The 21,845-nt window shown below is 38.5% G+C and overlaps 1 protein-coding gene across 15 annotated transcripts in view; it reads right to left on the bottom strand.

Annotated features, from left to right (window-relative positions):
• Positions 1–21,845, bottom strand: part of Cdc42bpa (CDC42 binding protein kinase alpha) — a 184,005-nt gene that overhangs the window by 102,479 nt on the left and 59,681 nt on the right. For all 15 annotated transcript variants that reach the window (XM_051186418.1, XM_051186410.1, XM_051186415.1 and 12 more), the window contains 2 exons: positions 17,038–17,186; positions 4,089–4,182 (listed from right to left, as the gene is read on the bottom strand). In XM_051186418.1, coding sequence (XP_051042375.1) covers positions 4,089–4,182; positions 17,038–17,186 — 243 coding nt within the window. The remainder of the gene's footprint in view (positions 1–4,088; positions 4,183–17,037; positions 17,187–21,845) is intronic.

Raw genomic sequence — 21,845 nt, 5'->3', positions numbered from 1 at the left:
TTGCCAAATACAGTCATAAATATTGTCCTTTATGTTTTCTAAGAGGTTTTTTAGTTTTTACATAGTTCTTTGACTTATTTTGAATTGATTTCGACATGGAGTATAAAGTAAGGTGATTGTTTTGATTGGGAATGTAGTAGGAAAAAAATTAACTCTACACTTAAGTAAACTATAATTATTTTTTAAAAGCTAAAGAAAGGCATTAAAATATTTAAATGAGCCAGGCAGAGTAGCACATGTCTTTAATCTCAGCATCCAGGAAGCAGAAGCAGGTCAATTTCTGTGAGTTCAAAGTCAGCCTTGTCTACAGATTGAATTCCAGGACAGCCAGAGAGCTACATAGTAAGATCCTGTCTCAAAAAATAAAAACTAAATAAATAAAATAAAAATAAAATAAATAAGTTATCTTTCAAGGATAAAGAGAGTAAGAAAGATAAAATTGACTGGATAGAAGGCGGCAAGGAAAACAAAAGCACTCATGCAAATACCAAGCATAACCTACAGTAATAGCACAGGCTACTGGACTAAGTCACAGAATCCAAGAGCAGATTGAAGTCAAAGGACAGAAATTTAACACTGAAAAACAAGTAAGACCAAATGGATAAATGAGAGAAAATCAGTTAAATAATGTAAGCTAAACAAAATGGAAGCACATAAACTATTTTCTGATAAAGTAAAACCAGAAGTATATCACTAAATTAACTAACATGATACTAAGAATAGTAAAAGGTACATCTCAGCTAGCCCAGTGACACTGGCTAGGAAATTCTAGCTACTCAGGAGGCTGAGGATGAAGGATCACATTTTCAAAGCAAGCCTGGGTAACTTAGTTAAGACCTCAGAAGTACAGTGTTTGCCTAGTTAGGCAAGAGGCTCCTATTTGAGGATCAACACCCATTACTCTGTCCTACCAAACAAAACAGAGAAAGAACATAAAATCAAACAAACTTATAAACATTAAAAAACCTGAATGAATTCCAACTTTAAAGCGTGGTGGTCTGATAAGATACAGGGGACTATTTCAATTTTTTTGTATCTGTTGAGGTTTTTATGTTGCCTAGTATGTGGTCTATTTTAGACAAGGTTCCATGTGGAGCTGAGAAGAAGGTATATTCTTTTGTGTTTGGATGGAATGTTCTATAGAAGTCTGTTAAACCCAATTGAGACATAACTTCTGTTAGTTCTTTTGTTTCTTTGTTGAGTTTCTGTCTGGTGGTCCTGTCTAGCAGTGAGAGTAGGGTGTTGAAGTCTCCCACTATGAGTGTGTGAGGTTTTATGTGAGCTTTGAGTTTTAGTAGCGTTTCTTTTATGAATGTGGGTGCCTTTGTATTTGGGACATAGATGTTCAGAATTGAGACTTTGTGCTGATGGATTTCTCCTGTGATGAATACGAAATGACCTTCTTCATCTCTTTTGATTGATTTTGGTTTGAAGTCTAACTTGTTAAATATTAGGATAGCTACACCTGCGTGCTTCTTGGGTCCATTTGATTGGAAGATCTTTTCCCAACCCCTAACCCTGAAGCAATGTCTGTCTTTGAAGCTTAGATGTGTTTCTTGTATGCAGCAGAAGGATGGATTCTGTCTTCGTGTCCATTCTGTTAGCCTGTGTCTTTTTATAGGCCAGTTAAGCTAATGGACCCTCAGACTGATAGCTGGGAATCCAGCATTGTATTGACTCAGACTCCCTGAACATGGGTCTCAGTTAGAAGGCCTGAGCAGTCTAAGGGACCTCAGCCAGTGGAGCCAGGATGTATCCCTGGTGCACAAAAGGACTTTGGGAGCACATTCCCCAGGGAAGGATACTCCCCTTAGCCGAGAGGCAGGAGGGAGGGCCTAGTCCCTACTCCAAATGACTTGACAGATTTAGATGAGCTCTCCTGGAAGGTGTATCACCCTACATGTGGAGTATGGGGGGATGGGAGGGGAAGGTGGTCAGGGGACATGGAAGGGTGGCAGGGAGGAAGGGAGGGAGAGAGGGAGGGAGAGGGAACTGGGATCAATATGTAAAATAAGAAAAAAAAAAGCTGGAGAAAAAAAAAACTGAATGAAAATTAATCAGCATAAACTACTTGTGTAAAGCCAAACAGCAGTAAGCAAGTTCTAAACTGCAAAAGAAACAGGTAATGGCTTTACCATACAACTGTTCAAGATCCAAAATGAGTACAGGTGGTGCATGGGTATGCTGTTCACTCTTCAAGGCCCTCATTTGGCAGGGCCACGTTCAAGCTCTGGTTTGTTTTGCCAGGGATTGGCTTTAGACTGAAATATTCCAGTAGATACAGAATATTAAAAAAGTTAATGGCCATCATCCTCCCTGTAGAGTGGGTGGGGGATAGGATGGGAGGGGGGTTGGAGGGAATGGGAGGGAGGGGGAGGGAACTGGGATCGATATGTAAAAAAAATAATAATAATAAAAATTTTTTTAAAAAAAGTTAATGGCCAAAACTCATGGTGCTGGTCTGCTATTCTGTGTCCCTGTGGATATCACTCATCTATGACTCTACAGTGCAATGTGCGGGTGGTCCAGCCTTTACGAGTAACTTGGGGGGCTTTAGGCCTGCCCTTATACAAGGCCAATGGCAAATCTTTCTCAACTGTAGTGCCTTCTCCCAAGCTTTGAAGAAATGTTATGCTATACTCTGACTCTGGCCATGTCAGGGATGCTCCCATGCTGGGCAATCAGGAAGGAGTCCGCCACAACCTCAAGAGTTCATTTCTGTTAGGAATAACTATAACATGCCAACACTGGCCACTGCCTGAAAGAGCTGTTTTAAATAACATTATAGTAGGAAGGATAATAGTTATTCCTTTCAATATAGCCAAATTCATAAGTCACATAATGCATTTGCAAAATCACCTAAGGATAACTTTCCACAGTCAAATAACTAGTCAAGAATAATGGTGACACACTCATGGCTTTGGAATTTTTATATTAAAATGTCTTCCAAAAAATTCTGCCAATTAAAGTGATATACATTTGGGCCTCTGGATTAGACAAAAAAAAAATAGAACCCAATGGTGGTGGTTTGAAAGAAAATGGCCCCCAAAGGAGTAGCAGTTTTAGGAGGTGTGGCCCTGTTAGAGTAGGGTGTGTCATTGTGGATGTGGGCTTTGAGGTCTCATATATGCTCCAACTACATTCAATGAGACTGACCACTTCCTGCTGCCTGCAAGTCAAGATATAGGGCACTCAGCTACTTCTCCAGCACCATGTCTGCCTGCATGCCACCATGTCACACCATGATAATGGACTAAACCTCTGACTGTAAACCACATCAATTAAATGTTTTCCTTTATAAGAGATGCTGTGGTCATGGTGTCTCTTCTCATCAACAGAAACCCTAACTTGAACACCATGTAAAGCAATACATGGTATAGCATGCCTATAACTTGAGTCTTCTATTGCAATATAGGAAGAAGAGGCAGTAAAACTTCCAGAAGCTATAGACCAGCCAGCCTGATGTACAGTGGTGGTGAAGAGACTTTGTCTTAAACAAGGTGGAAACTGAGGACCTAGATGTTCTTTGACTTCCACATACACCCACATTGACACACCCACATGTAAGCACATACACATATGTACCCATACACACCATAATACACATATAAAAAGCAATAAAATCTGAAAACATAATCTTTCAATTGAACAAGAACTTAGTCAGCAAACATCAAATTGGAGCACAAAACGAATGCTACCTAATCTTCACCCAAAACAGAAGATTCATTTGCTGAACACTGTCCCTGAGAACAACTACATCATTAGAAAAAAAAAGTACAAATGAAGATGGAGTTATGTGGGGTTTTTTTGTATGTGAAACATACATTCTTTGTACCTCTAAAAACTTTGGAACATTTCAAGTATAATAGATATTAGCTAAAAAAGAAGCCACGACACTCTCCAAGCACCATTCTCAAGCTCGCTGTTACAAGCAGGGAAGATGCTCTGAGCATCTTGTTATGTGTGTGCCCAACACTTTATGAAAGGAGCCAGAACACAGACAAATGGGGACTGGGGGACAGACAGAACAGAGAAAGAAGACATGGCAAGGGGAATGTCTACAGGCAGAATAATTCATGTTTATTTACCGTTCCATCTTCCATCAGCTTCAGACAAGAACCAAAATCTGCTAACCGAATATGTCCATTCATATCCATCAATATATTGTCAGGTTTAATGTCTCTGAAAAAATAAATAACATTTGAGTTTTAGTTGGAAAATAATCAGGCAGCCTTTTTACATGAAAAAAAAAAAAACTTCAACTTCTTCTTTTAAAGAATACTCTTTAAAAAATCTGAGTTTTACAGGTTCCACCCTAGCTGTGATTCACATTAAACTTTCTAAATCATTTATCACTTCAGTAATTCCTGGAAATAAAAAGTACTCTGGTAATTCTCGTTGTGGGAAGGGTACTTTGGGGGAAGGAAGCATTCTTTATTGCAAAGGCAGTCACACAGCACACAGACATGTCACTGCTGTCTGGTGGTGGCATTTTTAGCATATGTGACTCACTTTTAAAAATGCAGGGAAAGTAAGAGCCTCCTATAGATATCATAATGGAACTTTGTGGGAGGGTTTGCATTATAGATTTCATTTCATTAAATATTTTTAGCTTACACAATTTGTTTCTCCTGGAATGTAGTACGGTGTTGATTTTTCTAATTAAATATATATTTTATCCACTTCTCAAATTAGAATGTAGCTGATGACTTCTGAAATCTATATGTTGTATTAGTAGTTCCACACCTAATATTGATTTCTTGCATTTTTCTTATTTTTGCCATTGTTGTTTGGATGGCTTGCACTCTGAGGCATGATTTCACTCTTAAATTATTGAGGCTAACCTCAGCTCACCATGTCACTCAGACTAGTATTGAACTCTGGGCAATTTACTTGCTGGGTCTCCAGGGTGCTGTAATTATAGGTGTTAACTACCACACCCAGATTCTCTTGCATTTTTGTAAGATTAAAACTAGAACCTTGTTTAGAGCTTTGCATCCCATGTAGTTCCCTAAGTGATTGTTATCTTTCCACAGCTGCCCAAGTGGGTACAATCATCTATCCTGTCTACAGATGAAACAGCTCAGACACCCTGAGCTTATACTCAAGGCCTCTGCCAGAATTTACAGGCAGGCAGTCAGCCTCCAGATTCCATAGTCTATACTATTAGCAACATTCAAATTAGACATCTGTCTTTAGTGACAATTTACTAGGGACTAAACTAGTGACTTTAAATAAGGTATTTGTGTTTTTAATGATTTCTAAAATAATATTTGCCTATTGCTCTTCCCTTATTTCTGTTTTTATTAATTTTAATTAACTTCATTTTACCTTTTCCTTCTCTGTAATTCATTCAAGCTAATTTTGCTTTTTTCCCCCAGCTTCCTGAATTAAGAAACTTAATTCACCTTTTACCTTATTCCTTTTCCAATATTTCCATTTAAGATTAGAGGATTTCTTTTACTGCAGCAGTTTCTGGAGCTGTGCCCCACAAGTTCTGATATAGAACACTGTTATTTTTCTCTTCATTATAAATATTTTGTAATTCCCATTATGCTCTCTCCACCACAGCTTATAGAGAAGACATTTAGAAGTAACTGCCTGTTACCTCAAGACTCTGGACAATCAGAAGTTTAAGGCCAACCTGGCCTACAGGAAAAAATAATACTTATTACACAAGGCTTCCCTGACATCTCTATTCACCTTTAATGTCTCCACTGCAATTATAATTTTAAACCCAGTGCTACTGTTTAGTTAACAGTTATCTCCCTTCTATACAGAAAGAGCTATGAAGGCCCATAGCATATCTACTTTCTTCCCCACTGAGTCTGCAGTACCCAGTACAGTATGCTATGGTATTTTGTTTATGATCTAATAAAGATTGCCTAAAGATCACAGTGCAGAGCTAAACCACTATTTAGCCACACACCTACTTAAGAGCTGGCACACACACACACATGCACACGCAGACACGCACACAAAGCCACTAGTTAGCCATAGAGGACAGGTAGTACTGGCCACACCTTTAATCCCAGCACTCAGGAGATAGAGGCAGATGGATCTCTTGAGTTCAAGGCTACCTTGGGCTACATGAGAGTAAATCAGTCTAAAAGAGAAATAGATCACAGCACTTGGGATGACACAACTTTACACTCAACACGAGAAAGGAATATAAAGTAGGAAGAGACAAGAGCAATCTGAGGCAGTCTAGGCAGAAGGGAGTCTGAATTTGTAGAGGAGACAGCATAGCCCCTTCAGCCGGAGGTAGAGGTAAGAGCTAGTGGCTGGCTATTTTGCTTCTCTGACCTTCAGCTTTAACTCCAATATCTGTATCTGTGTTTTTATTACTCCTGTTACAATACAGAACAGTTGCTATGTTAATAATTTCCTAAACTAATGAATGTCCTGCAACTGGATATCTCAGAAGTTGAGAAGCTTCACACGATGATAAACAACAGCACTTTCCTTTCAGAAGCTAAAATCAAAGTTTAGAACTGGAGAGAACAGATTCATTTATTTCTCAATGAAGTAATTTTAATAAGATTTGGTGATTTTATATAACTATCATTGTGTCTGCCACAATTTTCTTATATCCCTATGCTGGAGAAGTCTATTGCTTCCAGTTTTCCCATTAAAGACAACACTGCAACAATACTTCATAAAGAAAAGACCGTGATTAGTGTTCTCATAATGTAAACTAGCCACATTCCAGATTATTTCCTATGATAAATTCATAGGTGATTGGGATAAGATACATCAAGCTTTTGAAGAAAACAAACAAATGAACTCTTTGCCAGGAGAAAAAAAATACAATTATGGTGTTACAACTTAGTCAAAGAGTATGCAATTTCTCATTCTGTGACAATGACAGGACTATCAATCATTTTAACTTTTCTCAATCTCATAATTAAACAGTAGTCATTTCTTTGATTACTTGTGATGTTAAATATTTTATTCATACTTGTACTATGTTGCTTCTTTTATTCATTTATTTGTAGCCATTAATGAACCTATCATTTACATATTAAGGTTTTCAACTGCCCTATGTTTTCAAAATACTGACACATTCCTTTCTCTTACAACTTCCTAACAAATTAGTTCCCTATTTCTCAGTAAATACCTTGCTTTTATTTTCCTCTATTCTTTGTTTGCCTCTATTAGTTATTCCTTCATTTCTTTACCCCCAGAAACAATTCCTAGAATAAATAGAGAGCAGATAAGCCTGGCCATCTTGATTACATAAAACCATGACTTCCTTGAAGAGAAAACAGAAGTCAATGAGGACTAGGTGCAGGCTTGCAGCTGGGGATCTAGGGGCTACTTCATGAATTTTCAGTGTTAATTTTTCTTTCAAAACAATTAGCCACAAATTCCAGTTTTCCTAGTGTGACTTCTAGCCTCAGAGTACTAGGCCATTTGACAAGATGATGGAAACTCAATAGAAAGAGAAAAGAAGAAACAGTTGCTAGTGTCATTACATCTGAAAGCTCCCACAAGCCTCCTCAATTCTAAGACAGCCTCATGGAAGCACCAACTGCTGGACATATAAGGGACATAGTCACAAACTTCACTGTTCCTGTCTCTAACTCACTACACCAAAAGGGGCCATAAATGTGCCTACCTGAATTTTTAAAATTCACATTCAGGGGCTGAGTTTGTGGCTCAGTAGTATAGCATTTTCTCAGTAGTATACTGAGACATGACACATCATTTCATTTACAAGAATACTTGAAATGTGATTATCTAGTATTTGGTACATATAGAAGGAAGGGAAATAGAATAAATGTATTGGCAAAGAAATGTAAAAATCTAGAGACAGTTACACAAGCAGACTATTTTAGCTCACAGGGCCCTGGGTGCCATCTCCAGCACACAAAATAACTACACAAAAAATGAGTGACTTAATTCAGAGTTTTGGTCTCAAGCTATGGATCAGGGGTATAAACGCCTGGATCTATCCCTAGAACAGGAAAAAAAAATCAGGCACTGGAAACTAGATTCTAGTTTTAAACCTCTCAACTAATAAATAAAATACAAAAGATCCAAAATGAATAATATGCTTGTATTATATGTATAAGGAACAGTCTCTAAAATTTGAGGGGAATAATGAAAGATGAGATTAAAACCACCATAGATGACTAAATAAAACATTCCACAAGAACGAATTAAGCAATTCCAACGTGAATAATAGTGGTAATACTACATATTATATACAAATAGAAAACAAATCTCTTCCTCTTTCATCTTTGCATCCCCTTGTCTCTATAATAAAAATCTCCATGTATAGATAAAACACAATCTTCCCTATGCCTCCCCCAAGCAAAAAATAGAACACTAAAGCTACAATAATTAACAGGCAAAAACTCACAAGTGAAAGTGAGAAAACACAGAAGAGAGACCTTGGAACACTCAGGCCTAAATTAAATGTCTCAATCAAATCCCTCTGGTGATATTTTATGATCTAACAAAGCTTCCCTGAAGATCAGAGAGTAGAGCTAGCCACACTAGTTAGCCACAAAGGCCAGGCAGTGGTGGCTCATACCTTTAGTCCCAGCACTAAGGAGGTGGATATAGGAAGAGACAGAGGAATACAAGGCAAAGCAGTCAGTCTGAGGACAGAATTGCACCTTTGGTCTGAGCATTGGTAGAGGTAAGAACTCTCTAGTGGCTGGCTGCTCTGCTTCACTCCCTGATAGCTGACTCTGAGTTCTTATTATTAAGACAAAAGAGTACTTGTGCTACACCCCTCCCTTCAGGGTTCAGGAAAGCAAGTGGAAAAAGAGGCAGAAAGAATGTAAGGAGCAGAGGCGGTGAAGGACACCAGGAGAACAAGGCCTCTAAATCAGGGATGCTCAACCTGTGGGGTTAAATGACCCTTTCACAGATGTCACCTAAGACCACTGGAAAACAGAGATATTTAGATTAAAATTCACAACAGTAGCAAAATTACACTTATGATGTAGTAACAAAGTAATTTTATGACTGGGGGTCACAACATGAGGAAATGCATTAAAGAGTCACAGCATTAGGAAGGTTGAGAAACCACTACTCCAAATCAACATGATCAAAACTAGTATGAAATAACAGGCTGAGGCAGCATGCACAGGGCCTGCACAAGGGCCTTTGCATATATGCTATGGCTTCCAGTTCAATGTTTTTATCAGATTGCTGAGGTGTGCAAACAAGTGGGTCTGTTTCTTATGCCTTCTCTTCAGCTCTTTTCCTTCTGTTTCTTTTGTCCAATTCCAATGTATTCATCTTATTGCATTTTATTTTATTAGTACCCCTTAAAAAGCTGTTGCTTTCTAAGGAGAAATAGAAAGGGAGTGGATCCAGATGGGAGGGGAGATGGGAAGGACTAGGAGGAACAGAGGAAGGAATAATATAATGTGAGGAGGAAAAATCTATTTTCAATAAAAGGAAAAAAAGTTGCCAACGTAATTTTATAAAATGGAAAACAAATATACACTAAGAGAAAAGAAGGTAAGTGACAGCTATTGTAATTTAAGAAAAGCACTTGAATGAAAGATGCCAGGAGACAGGGTTCAAGCAAGGCTTTTTTATTTTTATTTATTTATTTATTTTTAAAAGTAGAAAAAGGGAGAGATGGGAGGAGGCAGGGCCCTTTTAAAAGGGAACATAGTGAATGTGCCCAGGTGGTGCTCTTAGTGGCAGCAGCTGAGGATATATCCTGTTAGAACTCCAAAGGCAGACCAGTACAGATGACTGAATACTAACATTCTTCCCTTTTCATTTATCATAAAAAGAAGAGGCATTAGAAAGGGGTAGCAGGTGAGGCAGTGTTGGGAAATTTAAGTACTTGTCCCTTACAGCTCTCTTCTCCCCACCCAGATGTAGAACAAGGCTGAGCAAACAAGGTTGTTTTCAGAACTTTCCTGTGCAGAGTGCAGGTGTGCCTTGACCCCAGGTGTGGGTGGTGCATGACTTCCTCCTATGCTGAGCCCATCCCCTGGCTTGGGTATATAAGCCCATTACTCTCTGTAATAAACAGTGGTGGAAACAGCAGCTTCTTCTTAGCTTCTCGTGGTGGTCTGTTAAGTGTTTCAATCCCGACACCATCCGCCAAGCTCACTATTCTGGCAAGGCGGGGATGAGGACACCATGTTCTCGGGTTCTCAGGACTACTTCCTGCTGACCTTCCTGCTGACCTGGGCGCCGTTCATCTCTGGGGAACCTGGGAAAGCTGGGGTGCTAGTCACATCCTGGAGTAGCTGGCTGTTTCACTTCACTGTCCAGGCTCTGTGGAACTGTCAAGGTGCCTCCTGGACCTGGACAAATGACAGTCTTGGTGGATCCAAATCGACTCCCCAGGGCTTAAAGCACTGGATCCTTTCCGTTACCACAGCATCACCCAGACATGTTTGATCGCCTCACATCCAGGGAAATGGCCAGACATCCAGAGAAATGGCCAGAACACCAGCAGAGACCCAATGTTGGTATTGAATGGAAGGCAAAGCATCAGCGAATGAAAAAGCAGATTTGTTGCAGATGGAAGAGAGTAGATCTATTGAAGGTGAGGCAGGTGGGTAGGGTCCCAGCATGAAGTGATTACAAAGTGCTGGGTAGCAGATTTTTGGGGGGCTTATTCCACATGAGTGAGGCAGGACAAGATCCCATGGCTTTTATCAAGCAAGGCACAAGCCGCCTTGGTGATTCATCAATCTAGGGGCAGAGCTGAAGGACCAGAAGGTCCTAGACTGGCTCAGGCCATAGGGGGAGGGGGGATCATCACACAAAAGGTGGGGGCCAAGGGCTCAGAATCCGAGAGCGGTGGTTGCCTTGTACCAGAACTTAAGGCCAAAAGGCCACGCTCGAGAGTCAAGAGGAGATGAGTCCTCACTCGTGGGAATAGCCCGAGGTGGGGAAGGTGGAGTGGCTCACCAGTCATGCCGATTTTGGATGGAAGGACCCCGCAATCTGGAGAAGCGAGGCTGTCATATGTGAACCAGGTTCCAAGGTCCTGGCGTGCCTCAAACTGCCTGTGGGCAGGAGAAGCCATGACAGCCTTTCCCCATTAGGGAACCAATATTGTAATTTAAGAAAAGCAGCCCTGGAGATAAAGATGCCATGAGACAGTGTTCAAGCAGAGGGTTTTTTTTTTTTTTTTTTTTTTTAATTAGGGAAAGGGGAGGGGGAAGACTGGCCTCCAAAGCAGCAGGAGAGAAGAAAAAGGGGTAGAGAGAGAGGGAGGAGAGCAGAACAGAGAGAGGCAGAAAGAGAGGAGGATGGGATGTGGGCAGGACCCTTTTAAAAGGGAACATAGTGAATATGCACAGGTGGTGCTTAGTGGCTGCATCTGAGGGCATATCCTGTCAGAACCCCAAGGACAGGCCAGTACAAATGCCTGAACACTAACAGTTGTGTATAAGGTTGGAGAAAGTGAGTAAACTAACACAATACGTTATTTGCTTTACTTGAAATGTGATTATTTGCTACTTGGTACATATTAATAGAAGGAAAATAGAATCAAAGTATTAGCAAAGAAATGTAAAAATTAGAGGCACCTACACAAGCAGCAAGCAGAGTATTTCTGGCTCAGCAATAAGCAGCATTTATAAAGTTTCAGCCTCAACCATATTATCACTACAGGGAAACATAAAGAAGGGGCAGATGAGTGAGAGCAGGCCTAAGGAACAGTAGTATAGGGTAAGGGCCAGTCCTCAGCCAGTTTAGGAGAGCACCTAAGAGTCCTTATAAACTGTCTATAGTTCCGAAGTCTTGAAATACCTGAAATTAGATGTCATGATACCAGACACATGGGAATAAATAGTAGAAGGACAAAACTTCAAAGAAACTAGATATGGCTGCTGCCACAGAGCAAGCCTAAGAGAGGAGCTACTTTTCAATATAATCACTGTTTTACTCACAATACTGTACATACTTATGGAGTATGGTGTGGCATGTTCATTCCTACATATATCTCCTTCAGAGTAGCAGACAGCCTCTTCCCAATTCCTCATCCCTGTCTTGGAACAGCCCATATGTACTGAATAACTGATGTGGAAAGACAAAGATCTAACAATTATGACCAAGTTAGCAATGACTCAGAAGGTCACAAACCCTCTAGAATTGCAAGTAGTGCTGACTGAAGCTTTCTTTTTCCACCCAATTCTGGTCCTTTCATGGATGTTAATTCCTAATGAGCATTCCCATCACACATGAGGACTCAGTGTCTGCTTCTGGAGAACACATAACTGGTAAGTGCAATAACAGGACAACAAATTACATTTCTGATATAAGAAACAAACAAACAAACAAAAAAAAAAAAAAAAAACGACATCTGGCATTCAGATCAATCCTGAGTCAGTGACATCTAGCAATAAGGTAGCAGCAGGCCACCCAGATGCCACACACTGCCAACAAGGGAGGGAGAGGTAAACCAAGGCAAGACATCAGTCACAACTTTCACAATCCACGAAAAGTAAGAGAAGTGCTTAGAAAGGGTGACACTTCTACATTACCCTCATAAATACTTTATTCCTGCCTCTCTAATTTGAATATCAATCTAATCAGTTACCTACAAAACTTCTAAAATCATTAACTTTCCTTATTAATCAAAAGCAAGTAACATTGGGCTTAAAAAGAACAGCATGATTGTCAAGGCTACTCCAGCCTAATGTGCCAGCCATGACTATCTCAGAAGAGCATTATTTCAAGACAACAAAATTAGTTATTTATAAGAGGTGCACATCTTTATTTTATAACAGGGAAATATTTTTAAAGCATTCAACTGCCAGAAGCATGATTATACAAATATTATAATATAATAATAAAATGTGAATTTGTCAGTATTAGTTAATCTATAAAGTAGCAATTTTTAACTCTAGCTAACCATTAAACTAACTAGAGAGGTTATTTAATTCCACTACATAGGCCACAAGTCAGACATCATGAGTCAGAATGCTATGCAGGTTTTGCCTCTGAATTCTAAGTTAAGACCTGTATTTCTTTTTCCTACTAAGCATCTTGCCAACCTTGCCTACATCTGTATTGTTTATATAGTTTGGAAGAGTGTCTTTCAAAAGAATGATTAATTTTACTTTTTAGTCAGACTATACTTCTTTATATACTACATGCTTTAAAAAGCATACTGCATTATAATACAACTGGACTGAATGTTAAAATTATCTCTTAATTTTGCTAAAAGTATTATTGTGTGCATAGTAAAAGGGGGGAGTCTACACTGATAAAACGATGTCCCCTCTTGAGCTTCAGGCTTCAAAGTAGTTCAAGAATATGTAATGGTGATGATTTTTCATATACCAAGTGGGGAAGTGGCCACCAATAATCTCCAAAAACCCACGCTAAAGGACATAATATCAGCCCAAAACCTGGAAAAGGCTTGGCCCACACCTATTCTTCATGAAGTCCTAAGGGACAAGGGACAAAACTCTCTCTGTGGTTTACTATAGGGTATTTCTCTACAAATCCTAATTAAACAGCACTGGTCTGTTTCTCTGATCCCTGGTTGTGTTTACTCTAAATTAACAGCATTATCTAACATTATTCAAATCAAGGAGAGAAGAATAATAAAATTTCAATTGTGAGTCTTGAATATGGAACAAATTATAAGGAGAAAATGGGAGTACAGAGAAATAAGCTAACTCTGGTCTTTGGTTTGGGGGTTAAGGATGCATTTTTAAAAATACATTACATCCCAAGACTATATACAAGCTACTACCTGAGAACTGCAGTTGCAGTGGCAGTGGTACTTTAGGGTTGTCACCCTAAAGATCTTAACCCGTTTAAGAAGCCTTGTCTTCTTGGACTCCTAACAGTGGATCAGGGGCTGACTCTTGTGCCTGCTCTCCTACTGGGTTGCTTCTTCCAGTCTTAATATAAGGCTTAATATATTTTGTTGTAAAGGACATTGTTTGAGAAATGTAACTCAGAAAGCTATAGCTCACACACACTATTCCGCTGTAAAGACACCAAACCCCCCTACAGACCCCTTCCCACACCAGTTAACTGCAACTACTTATCAGACTCACCTATGCTTCACTCTGGTGCATCCTGAAACTCTAGTGTAGACAAGGACTCCCCTCTCACTCCCCGAAAAAGTGACTATTTGAGAATCACAACCTGCCAAAAGGAATAGTCACTACTAGTTTGCTGGCCACTGCTTCTAGACTTTTTTAGTAAGGGAGTGGGGTTGTATTCAAAGATAAAATGCTCCACAGGTTCATGCTGATACTGCAAATTCAAAACTACAGGATTTTCAGTTACCTTCTTTAATATTACTTCACATTATAGACTAACATATATTACTTCACATTACATCATTGTTTCAATTACTGAAAACCATTTGAAAAAGATTTGCATAAATCTCCCAATTATTGCAACTTTATTGTAGCTACTAATACTTTATTCTTCCCTTTTGATCTTTTTTTTCTTTGTTTCAGTTAATAAGTAACTAATAAAGACCACCAGTCCTTATATTTTTGGTTGTGAGCCTAGTCTTTTACAGCTGAGCTATCTCTCCAGTCCAAGACCACCAGTCCTTATTCTGATTGATTTTCAAGTAAACTAAAATGAAGAATTCATTGCAACAACATCCCTTAACTTCTCTAACATTTCTGCATGGTCTATTTACACCTACAAGTCGGTATTGTTCACAGTTTTATTTTTTGGATATCATAAATACTTAATGCATTTTTGGTCACAAAACTTTGTGACTGAGCCAGGCGTTGGTGGCAGACACCTTTAATCCCAGCACTTGGGAGGCAGAGGCAGGCAGATCTCTGTGAGTTTGAAGTCATCCTGGTCTACAAAGTGAGTTCTAGGAGAGGCTACAAAACAATACAGAGAAACTCCATCTCAAAGAAAAAATACAAAAACAAAACAACTTTGCCACTGCAAATTTAATAATAAACTTTTTTTTTTTTATTTTTCCTTCTCACATAAGCCACTTGGCTCTCCCACTCCCCAGTTTTCCTTTTATTTAAAGGTAAGTAATTATGCTTGGAATTTATGGTCCATGCGGCCCGTATGTTACAGTCACTGAATATGGCATACATTCACTCCTTGAGTACCTCAGCAAGCATTTGCTTTAAATGAGCACATGTGCTCAGGAATATAATAGTGAAAATAGTGTTTACAGACTATTTTACTATTCACTGTTCTTTTTCCTTCCTGAATGCTCAGGTTTTCTTTTGTTATCATTTCCCCAAATTCTGAAGTATGATGTTGAAGATTTCTTGTGAGGAAACAGCAGCAAAATGAATTCTTTGGAGTTTCCTACAAGTGAAAATAGCTTTTTTACAGTTACAGAAGGAAATTGCCATTGACTATGAAGTGGACACAGATTCTTCCAACAGGTTTTCCTGAGTGATTTGTTTAACGACCTTTCATTCTGAATCTCCACAACGTTTAGGAACATGGTTTTCACAAGTGTTTTTAAAATCTGCTTTTACTCTCACTTAATTCAAGTCTATTGTTAGTTCTACACCTTCAAGTGGCTCCTCAAAAGGAGGGAGGACTTTGTCCACTTCCACCACGCACCTGACCCAAAAGTACAGGCTGAATTTATGAAATCTAAAAGGATACTTAAAATGAAATAAACGTATGTCCAACTTGAAGACTCCCACAAACAGTAACTTCATAGATGCCAAGGTACAGTCTAAGGTCTGTAGCACCATATTTAGTATTCTCATGATAAAGACCATGCTTTGGTAGTACATGACTAGCATTCCAGCACTTGGAATCTGATGCAGGAGAACTAAGTTCCAGTCTTAGCTACATACATAAAGTGAGATCCTGTCTTTAAATAAATAAATAAATAAGTCTAACTTTCATTGCACTGGTTCCTTCCCAGCACAGCAGTAGACCTTGACTATCTCAGCATCTCTCTCTTCCTCATACTTTGCACTATTCAGTGACGACTCGTTCCCTGGTAACCTCATGAAATCATACTTTTTTAAAAATCACTCTATGTTCTTTGATATTTTATTATACTTTAAAAATCCTATATAAAAAAACATTTTGTAAACAGACCTACTTTTTCATCCAATAATAAATGGTATGTAATACACACAGAAAAAAAATCAAATTTTCATATTTTTGTTTTGTTTTGTTTGAAACAGTGTCTCAAGTAGTCCAGGGTGACCTCTAACTCATTCCATAACAAAAGTAGGTCTTGAACTCCGGATCCTCCTGCCTCAACTTCTCAAGTGCTACATGTGCAGGTATATACCACCAAGCCTAACTCATGTAGAAAAAAGTATAAATGATAAATTATTTGACACTTTGTAATAAGATTATGCAAAAAAACATCAGAACTACCAGTGTCTTTTAACAAAAAAGCCCTTTTTATATCTATGTAATCCTTTAAGGTCTTTTCTTCTGTGTGTGTATACATTTGAGTATGTACATGTGGGTACGTGTGTATGTGAGGTCAGAGGTAAATGTAGGGTGTCTACCTTACTTTCTGAGACAAGTTCTCTCGATGCACCAGGACCTCATCAATCTGGCTAGACTGGCTGGCCAGCCATCTGTCTCTAGGGATCTGCATTTCTCTACCCCAGTGTGTATTTGCTGCCATGTCCTGATTTTACATGGTGTTTACATGGGAACCAAACTCAGAGCCTAATCCTTGAGTATCTCCCCAGCCCAAGTCTTTTCTTGAGAAAAATAAATTATATATAACAAGTCTATTAGTTATTACAGCCTAGAATTCTAACATCAGTATGTAAGAACCAACTATAAGGAAACTGACTGCTGCATACTCCTTTTGGGAAGGGTATTACATGCAAATTCAGTTATGAGTATGTTCAAAGCCTTCCACAAAAATGTTGACTGCAAGAAAGCATATGTAGATAGTATCTATGTATAGACTAACAAACAGACACATCAGTAATGCAGATAAATAGTAACAGTAAAAACACAAAACCAAAACAATCTTAAAATAAAACAAAATGAGGTTAAACTAAGACCATAATTAATAATTTGGCAGCAACAGAGCTGTTTTTAGATATAATATCTTAGCAGACAGATGGAATGGCAGATTGGCTAACTCACCTGTGTACATAGTGGAGCTGATGGACTGAGTCAATGGCTATCACCATCTCAGCCAAGTAAAACCGAGCCATGTCTTCAGGCAATCTATCTTCAAATTTGCTGAGAAGAGTAAGCAAATCCCCACCAACATAATAATCCATAACCAGGTACTGTGAACAAACATAAAATGTACTCAGTAAATAATTATGATGAAAATTAACACACTTAATGCATCCTAGGGTCAACTAGGACTAGGCTGAATACTTATGAAGGTTCATTATTTGTGTAATTAACTCACATTTAAGTATATAAAATAATTATCATTAATAATAGTAAGACTTCTAAATTTCATAAGCAATGAAACAAAATTTTAAAACTTGGTATAAAAGACAAGATTACAATTTTTGCTGCTTTTTGTCCTTGGCAAGTAAATGATAGTATCATTCACTTCCAGAATGGATTTTTCTCAAATATATATAAACAGAAGCATTCCCACTTTAGACCTACCTCTCTCAGTATGTGTGCGTGCACGCGCATGCATGCATGCGTGTGCGTGCGTGCGTGCGTGCGTGCGTGTGTGTGTGTGTGTGTGTGTGCGTGCGCATGTATGTACATACGTACCAAAGAAGGGTAAGGGTACATATCAGAGTTTCACCAGGCTGAGTTAGATGACAGATGATGTTATAGATTCTGTTATACTTTAGATTGTTTTCAAGTGTTTATTACTTATGCATGTCCATATGCATATGTACCACCTGGCATGCCTTGATGTTACAATGATTTTATTTTTTTTCTGAAGATTTTCTCAATTTTTATTTTGAGTACAAGTGAGTGTCTGCATATGTCTTTTTACAAATGTGTTTAGTTCCTATGGAGGTCAGAAAAGGGTATTGGATCTCTGGAACTGGAGTTACAGGCACTTGTAAGCTACCATGTGGTTGCTGGGAACAAATGACAGGTCCTCTGTGAGAGCGACAAGTACTCTTAGCCACTAGGCCATCTCTCCAGCTCAATGATGAGTTATTACAAGATGAAACATTTCAAGGCTATCACTGTGTGTACATTATGATTTAAATTTGGCTTTAAAAATCATTTCATTCTTCTAAGGAATAAGAATTGGGTTAAATACTTAAGACAATAGGATTCTGTGCTCATAGACTGCCTGGTTATGTCCTTATATTCAATGGAATGGAATATATCTTATACACTATAATTAATTCTATTAAAAACAGAATTGTTATCTCTAAAAAAATCTTTCAATCTGATACTTGAAAAAATTTTCCCCATTGTGGAAGTTTTTTTTAAAAAATTACCTTTTTATCATTTTTTTTTAATTTTAAAACAATCTTTTCTCATTTTACATACCAATCCCAGTTCATGGGGAGGGAATGGGGTGGTTGAGATGGGAGAAGGACAGAGAGGGAGTGAGAACTGATACTTGAAACATTTTAAGCATGCAAAATGTATGTCGCTAGGTGGTGGTGGCCCATGCTTTTAATCCCAACACTCCAGAGGCAGAGGCAGAGGCAGGAAGATCTCTGAGTTTGAGGCCAGCCTGGTCTACAGAGTCAGGTCCAGGACAGACAGGGCTACAGAGAGAAACACTGTTTTAAGAAAGAAGGAGAGAGAGGGAGGGACAGGGAGGGACAGGGAGGGAGGGAGAGAGAGAGAGAGAGAGAGAGAGAGAGAGAGAGAGAGAGAGAGAGAGAGAGAGAATGTGTGTCAAAGAAACTAATTTAATATCTTTTAAAGATTGGAAATTATACTTCATTCCTGGTCTACAGATAACTTACTGTGTTTAAGAGGCCTAATATTTTACTAGCTCTACCATGAAGCTTATAACAAGTTAATGCAGTGTAATAAAATTCTATAATGTTATCAGGTTACAAGAAATAGAGTTGTGGAGAAGAAAATTTATCTCTTAATTTACAAAAAGTTCAATGAAGACTATAGCAAAAAAGACTTTAAGGTACAAAAAGGGTGCAATTAAAGTAGACTCATACATATGTACAGAAAGTCACACAACACAACTCACTCTTTACTATATGTTTACAGAGTGCCACTTGGAATTATGTACCAAACCCTGAGGATATGCCCATGGGATAAAGAGATGGAAGGCCATACACCAAGGGCCTTGATACGGCAAGCTATTCTTATTACATCAGACTTATAAAATAGCTGGAATTAATTAAATTTCTAAAAATACTTACTATTTCATTTTTTTCTAGTGATAGCATTCAAATTGAGGTTTCCAAAGCTATCTTTTTAAGAACCTTTATCCATATACTATTCTCTGCTTCCCTTTATTACTCAAACTCCAAGCTTATCCCTCTCAAACTATCAATGTGCTTTTACTTAATGTCTCCCATGATAAAGACAGAATAAAAACTGATAAATATGAAAGTACTCCTACATTTTTCTTGCTTCCTAAATTGAATTCACTGTCTTCCTTTACTTCATTCTTAGAAGGAAACTGGCTGCTAATAAAGAAAGACTCCATCATGTTGGGGGGGGGGGGAGGAAGAAAGTCCACAAAACTCTCAAGAGAAAAACAGATGAAAATAAACTGTATCTTCAATGGCAGTTTGTCATTAGAGAGACAAGTTACTAGATTACGTTGATTAGCTGCAAGTCCTCCTTTGGATCTATTTTCAATCACTAAGGTCTTTTTGAGTCTATTACCTACTAACTCTGTATGTAATCTATTGCTCTCCTATCCACTAACAGGTTCCTAATTCAGACCACTGTCTTTCTGATGGGGGAGGTCCTTCTGTGTATTTGTTTCTCTTATTGGTTAATGAATAAAACACTGACTGGCTTTATGGCCAGACAGGAAGGAAATGATGTAGCTGGACGGAAACTTGCCACTAGCTAACCATAGAGGTCTGCAAGTCTGTACAGACAGACAGGAAGTGAGGTAGCTGGGCAGAACCAAGATAAAAGCAGGGACAAACAGGAAATCGCTCTCTTTTCTACAGAGATGCCTAGCAGTCACCATGTGAGCTGCCAAAGGATTTAGAGTTCTGAACCCTTCTCCAGTAGATAAGACCACATGGGAAAACTTAAGATTAATAGAAATGGGTTAATAATTAAGACAGAGCTAGCCAATAAGAAGTCCTAGGCATCAGCCAACAATGTAATTGTGTCTATGTATTTGAGGCTGACGTGGTTGTGGGACCAGGCTGGTGGGAAGAACCATTCGTTACACCTCTCTGTGGCATTTACTGCTACAGGCTTAGGATAATTTTCCGTAACAACGGAAAACAGACTCCAGAATTAGAAGAACAAATAAATTCATTCACCAATTATATAAACAATTTTTCAGAATTCCTACTGTGTGGTAGCATCATACTCATCCAATGAAGGTACAACAAATGAGTAAGAATATCCTTTCAGAGTATATTATACTCTACAGAGAAATACAAATTAATGATCAATCTCAGAGTATCATAAATGTACTGGCAGGAATAAATGTAGAGAATTGCTTCAGGCACTTAAGAATTCAGCTAGACATGGTGACCCAGTCGGTAACCCTGCTAGACAAGTCAAAGGCATCCTGAGTAACTCAGCAAGATCACTACAAACCTCAAAAACTATTTAAAGGTGTAGCTTTGCAGCGGAGCTTTACCTAGCATGCATGAGGACCTTGGTTCAGTCCCCAGTGCCAGGAGTATAGGAACAAAAAAAGAATTCAACATTTCAATGTAGCTCCCTGATTTGTCTAAAATTTATTTTTGTCAGAATGTAAGGGCTATTTTCTAATAGATGGATGCTTATTATCTAAACTGAATTGCTAAACAATCTATTATTTTCTTTCATTCAGTTGAGATATACCTTAATCATACTTTAAGATCCCAAAATACTCACCTCTGTCCCTGAGCACTAATCTTCTGAGGTTGCCTATGTTTGTGTCAATATTGTTCTATCGTTCTCACTAATTTCTCAGTAAAGTGTCTCTTAGAACATGTTTTTACTCGTACTCGTGAACTACTTTAAAAATATCATCCAATATGGTTATACTTTCCTTAAACTCATTCAAATAAATATAAACCAAAATTCAATAATCCTAAAACAGATAAAGAAAATAGCCCTCCAAGTGAAAAGCACTCCCCAACTGTTTAGGAAGACAAAGAATCAAAAGAAATTAGGCCAAGGATATTAACAGACATTTACAGTCACTATCAGCCAAGCAACACGCATGCCCAACTGTGCCCAGAAATTAACAACAAAGCAGCAGCAAGATACCATGTGTGATTGTGCCTTAGGAGAGTCAGAAGCAACACTATCTTCACATCAACATACACCACAGTCCTTTGGAAAAGTCACTTCACAGGACCAAAACTTTAATTATGGAGCTGAGGATGTAACTCAGTCAATAAAGAGCTTGCCTGGCATGCACTAGGGCCTGGATTCTGTCACTAGCACTGCACCAACGGGGCATGATGACACAGAATCAGAACCCAGCACTCAGGCTAGAAGCAGAAGGATCAGAAGTTTATGGTCATGTTCAGGCTGCATAGCAGGTTAGAGGCCTGCCTAAATAAATAAAGAAAAACATTATTTGATCTAACATTACCCATCTGAGCAACCCAAACACAGCCAATATTGCAGCCAGAGTAATAGAACATACCCATAATAACCAGCCTGAGAAGGCTAAAGCAGGAGGATCACAAATTAAAGGCTAGCTCAAATTAACACAGTGAAACCCTGTCTCAAAAAAAAAAAAAAAAAAATCAATATTTAAGGGAGCAGTAAGCCCCTGGCTCAGTGAGAACTATATATCTTGCTGGTGCTATAACTTAATAACTATAACATCCACAAGTCAGTTT

The sequence above is a fragment of the Phodopus roborovskii genome, unplaced genomic scaffold, assembly GCF_943737965.1.
Source record: "Phodopus roborovskii unplaced genomic scaffold, PHOROB, whole genome shotgun sequence".
NCBI lineage: Eukaryota > Metazoa > Chordata > Mammalia > Rodentia > Cricetidae > Phodopus > Phodopus roborovskii.
This window is presented reverse-complemented; position numbering and strand designations above follow the sequence as displayed.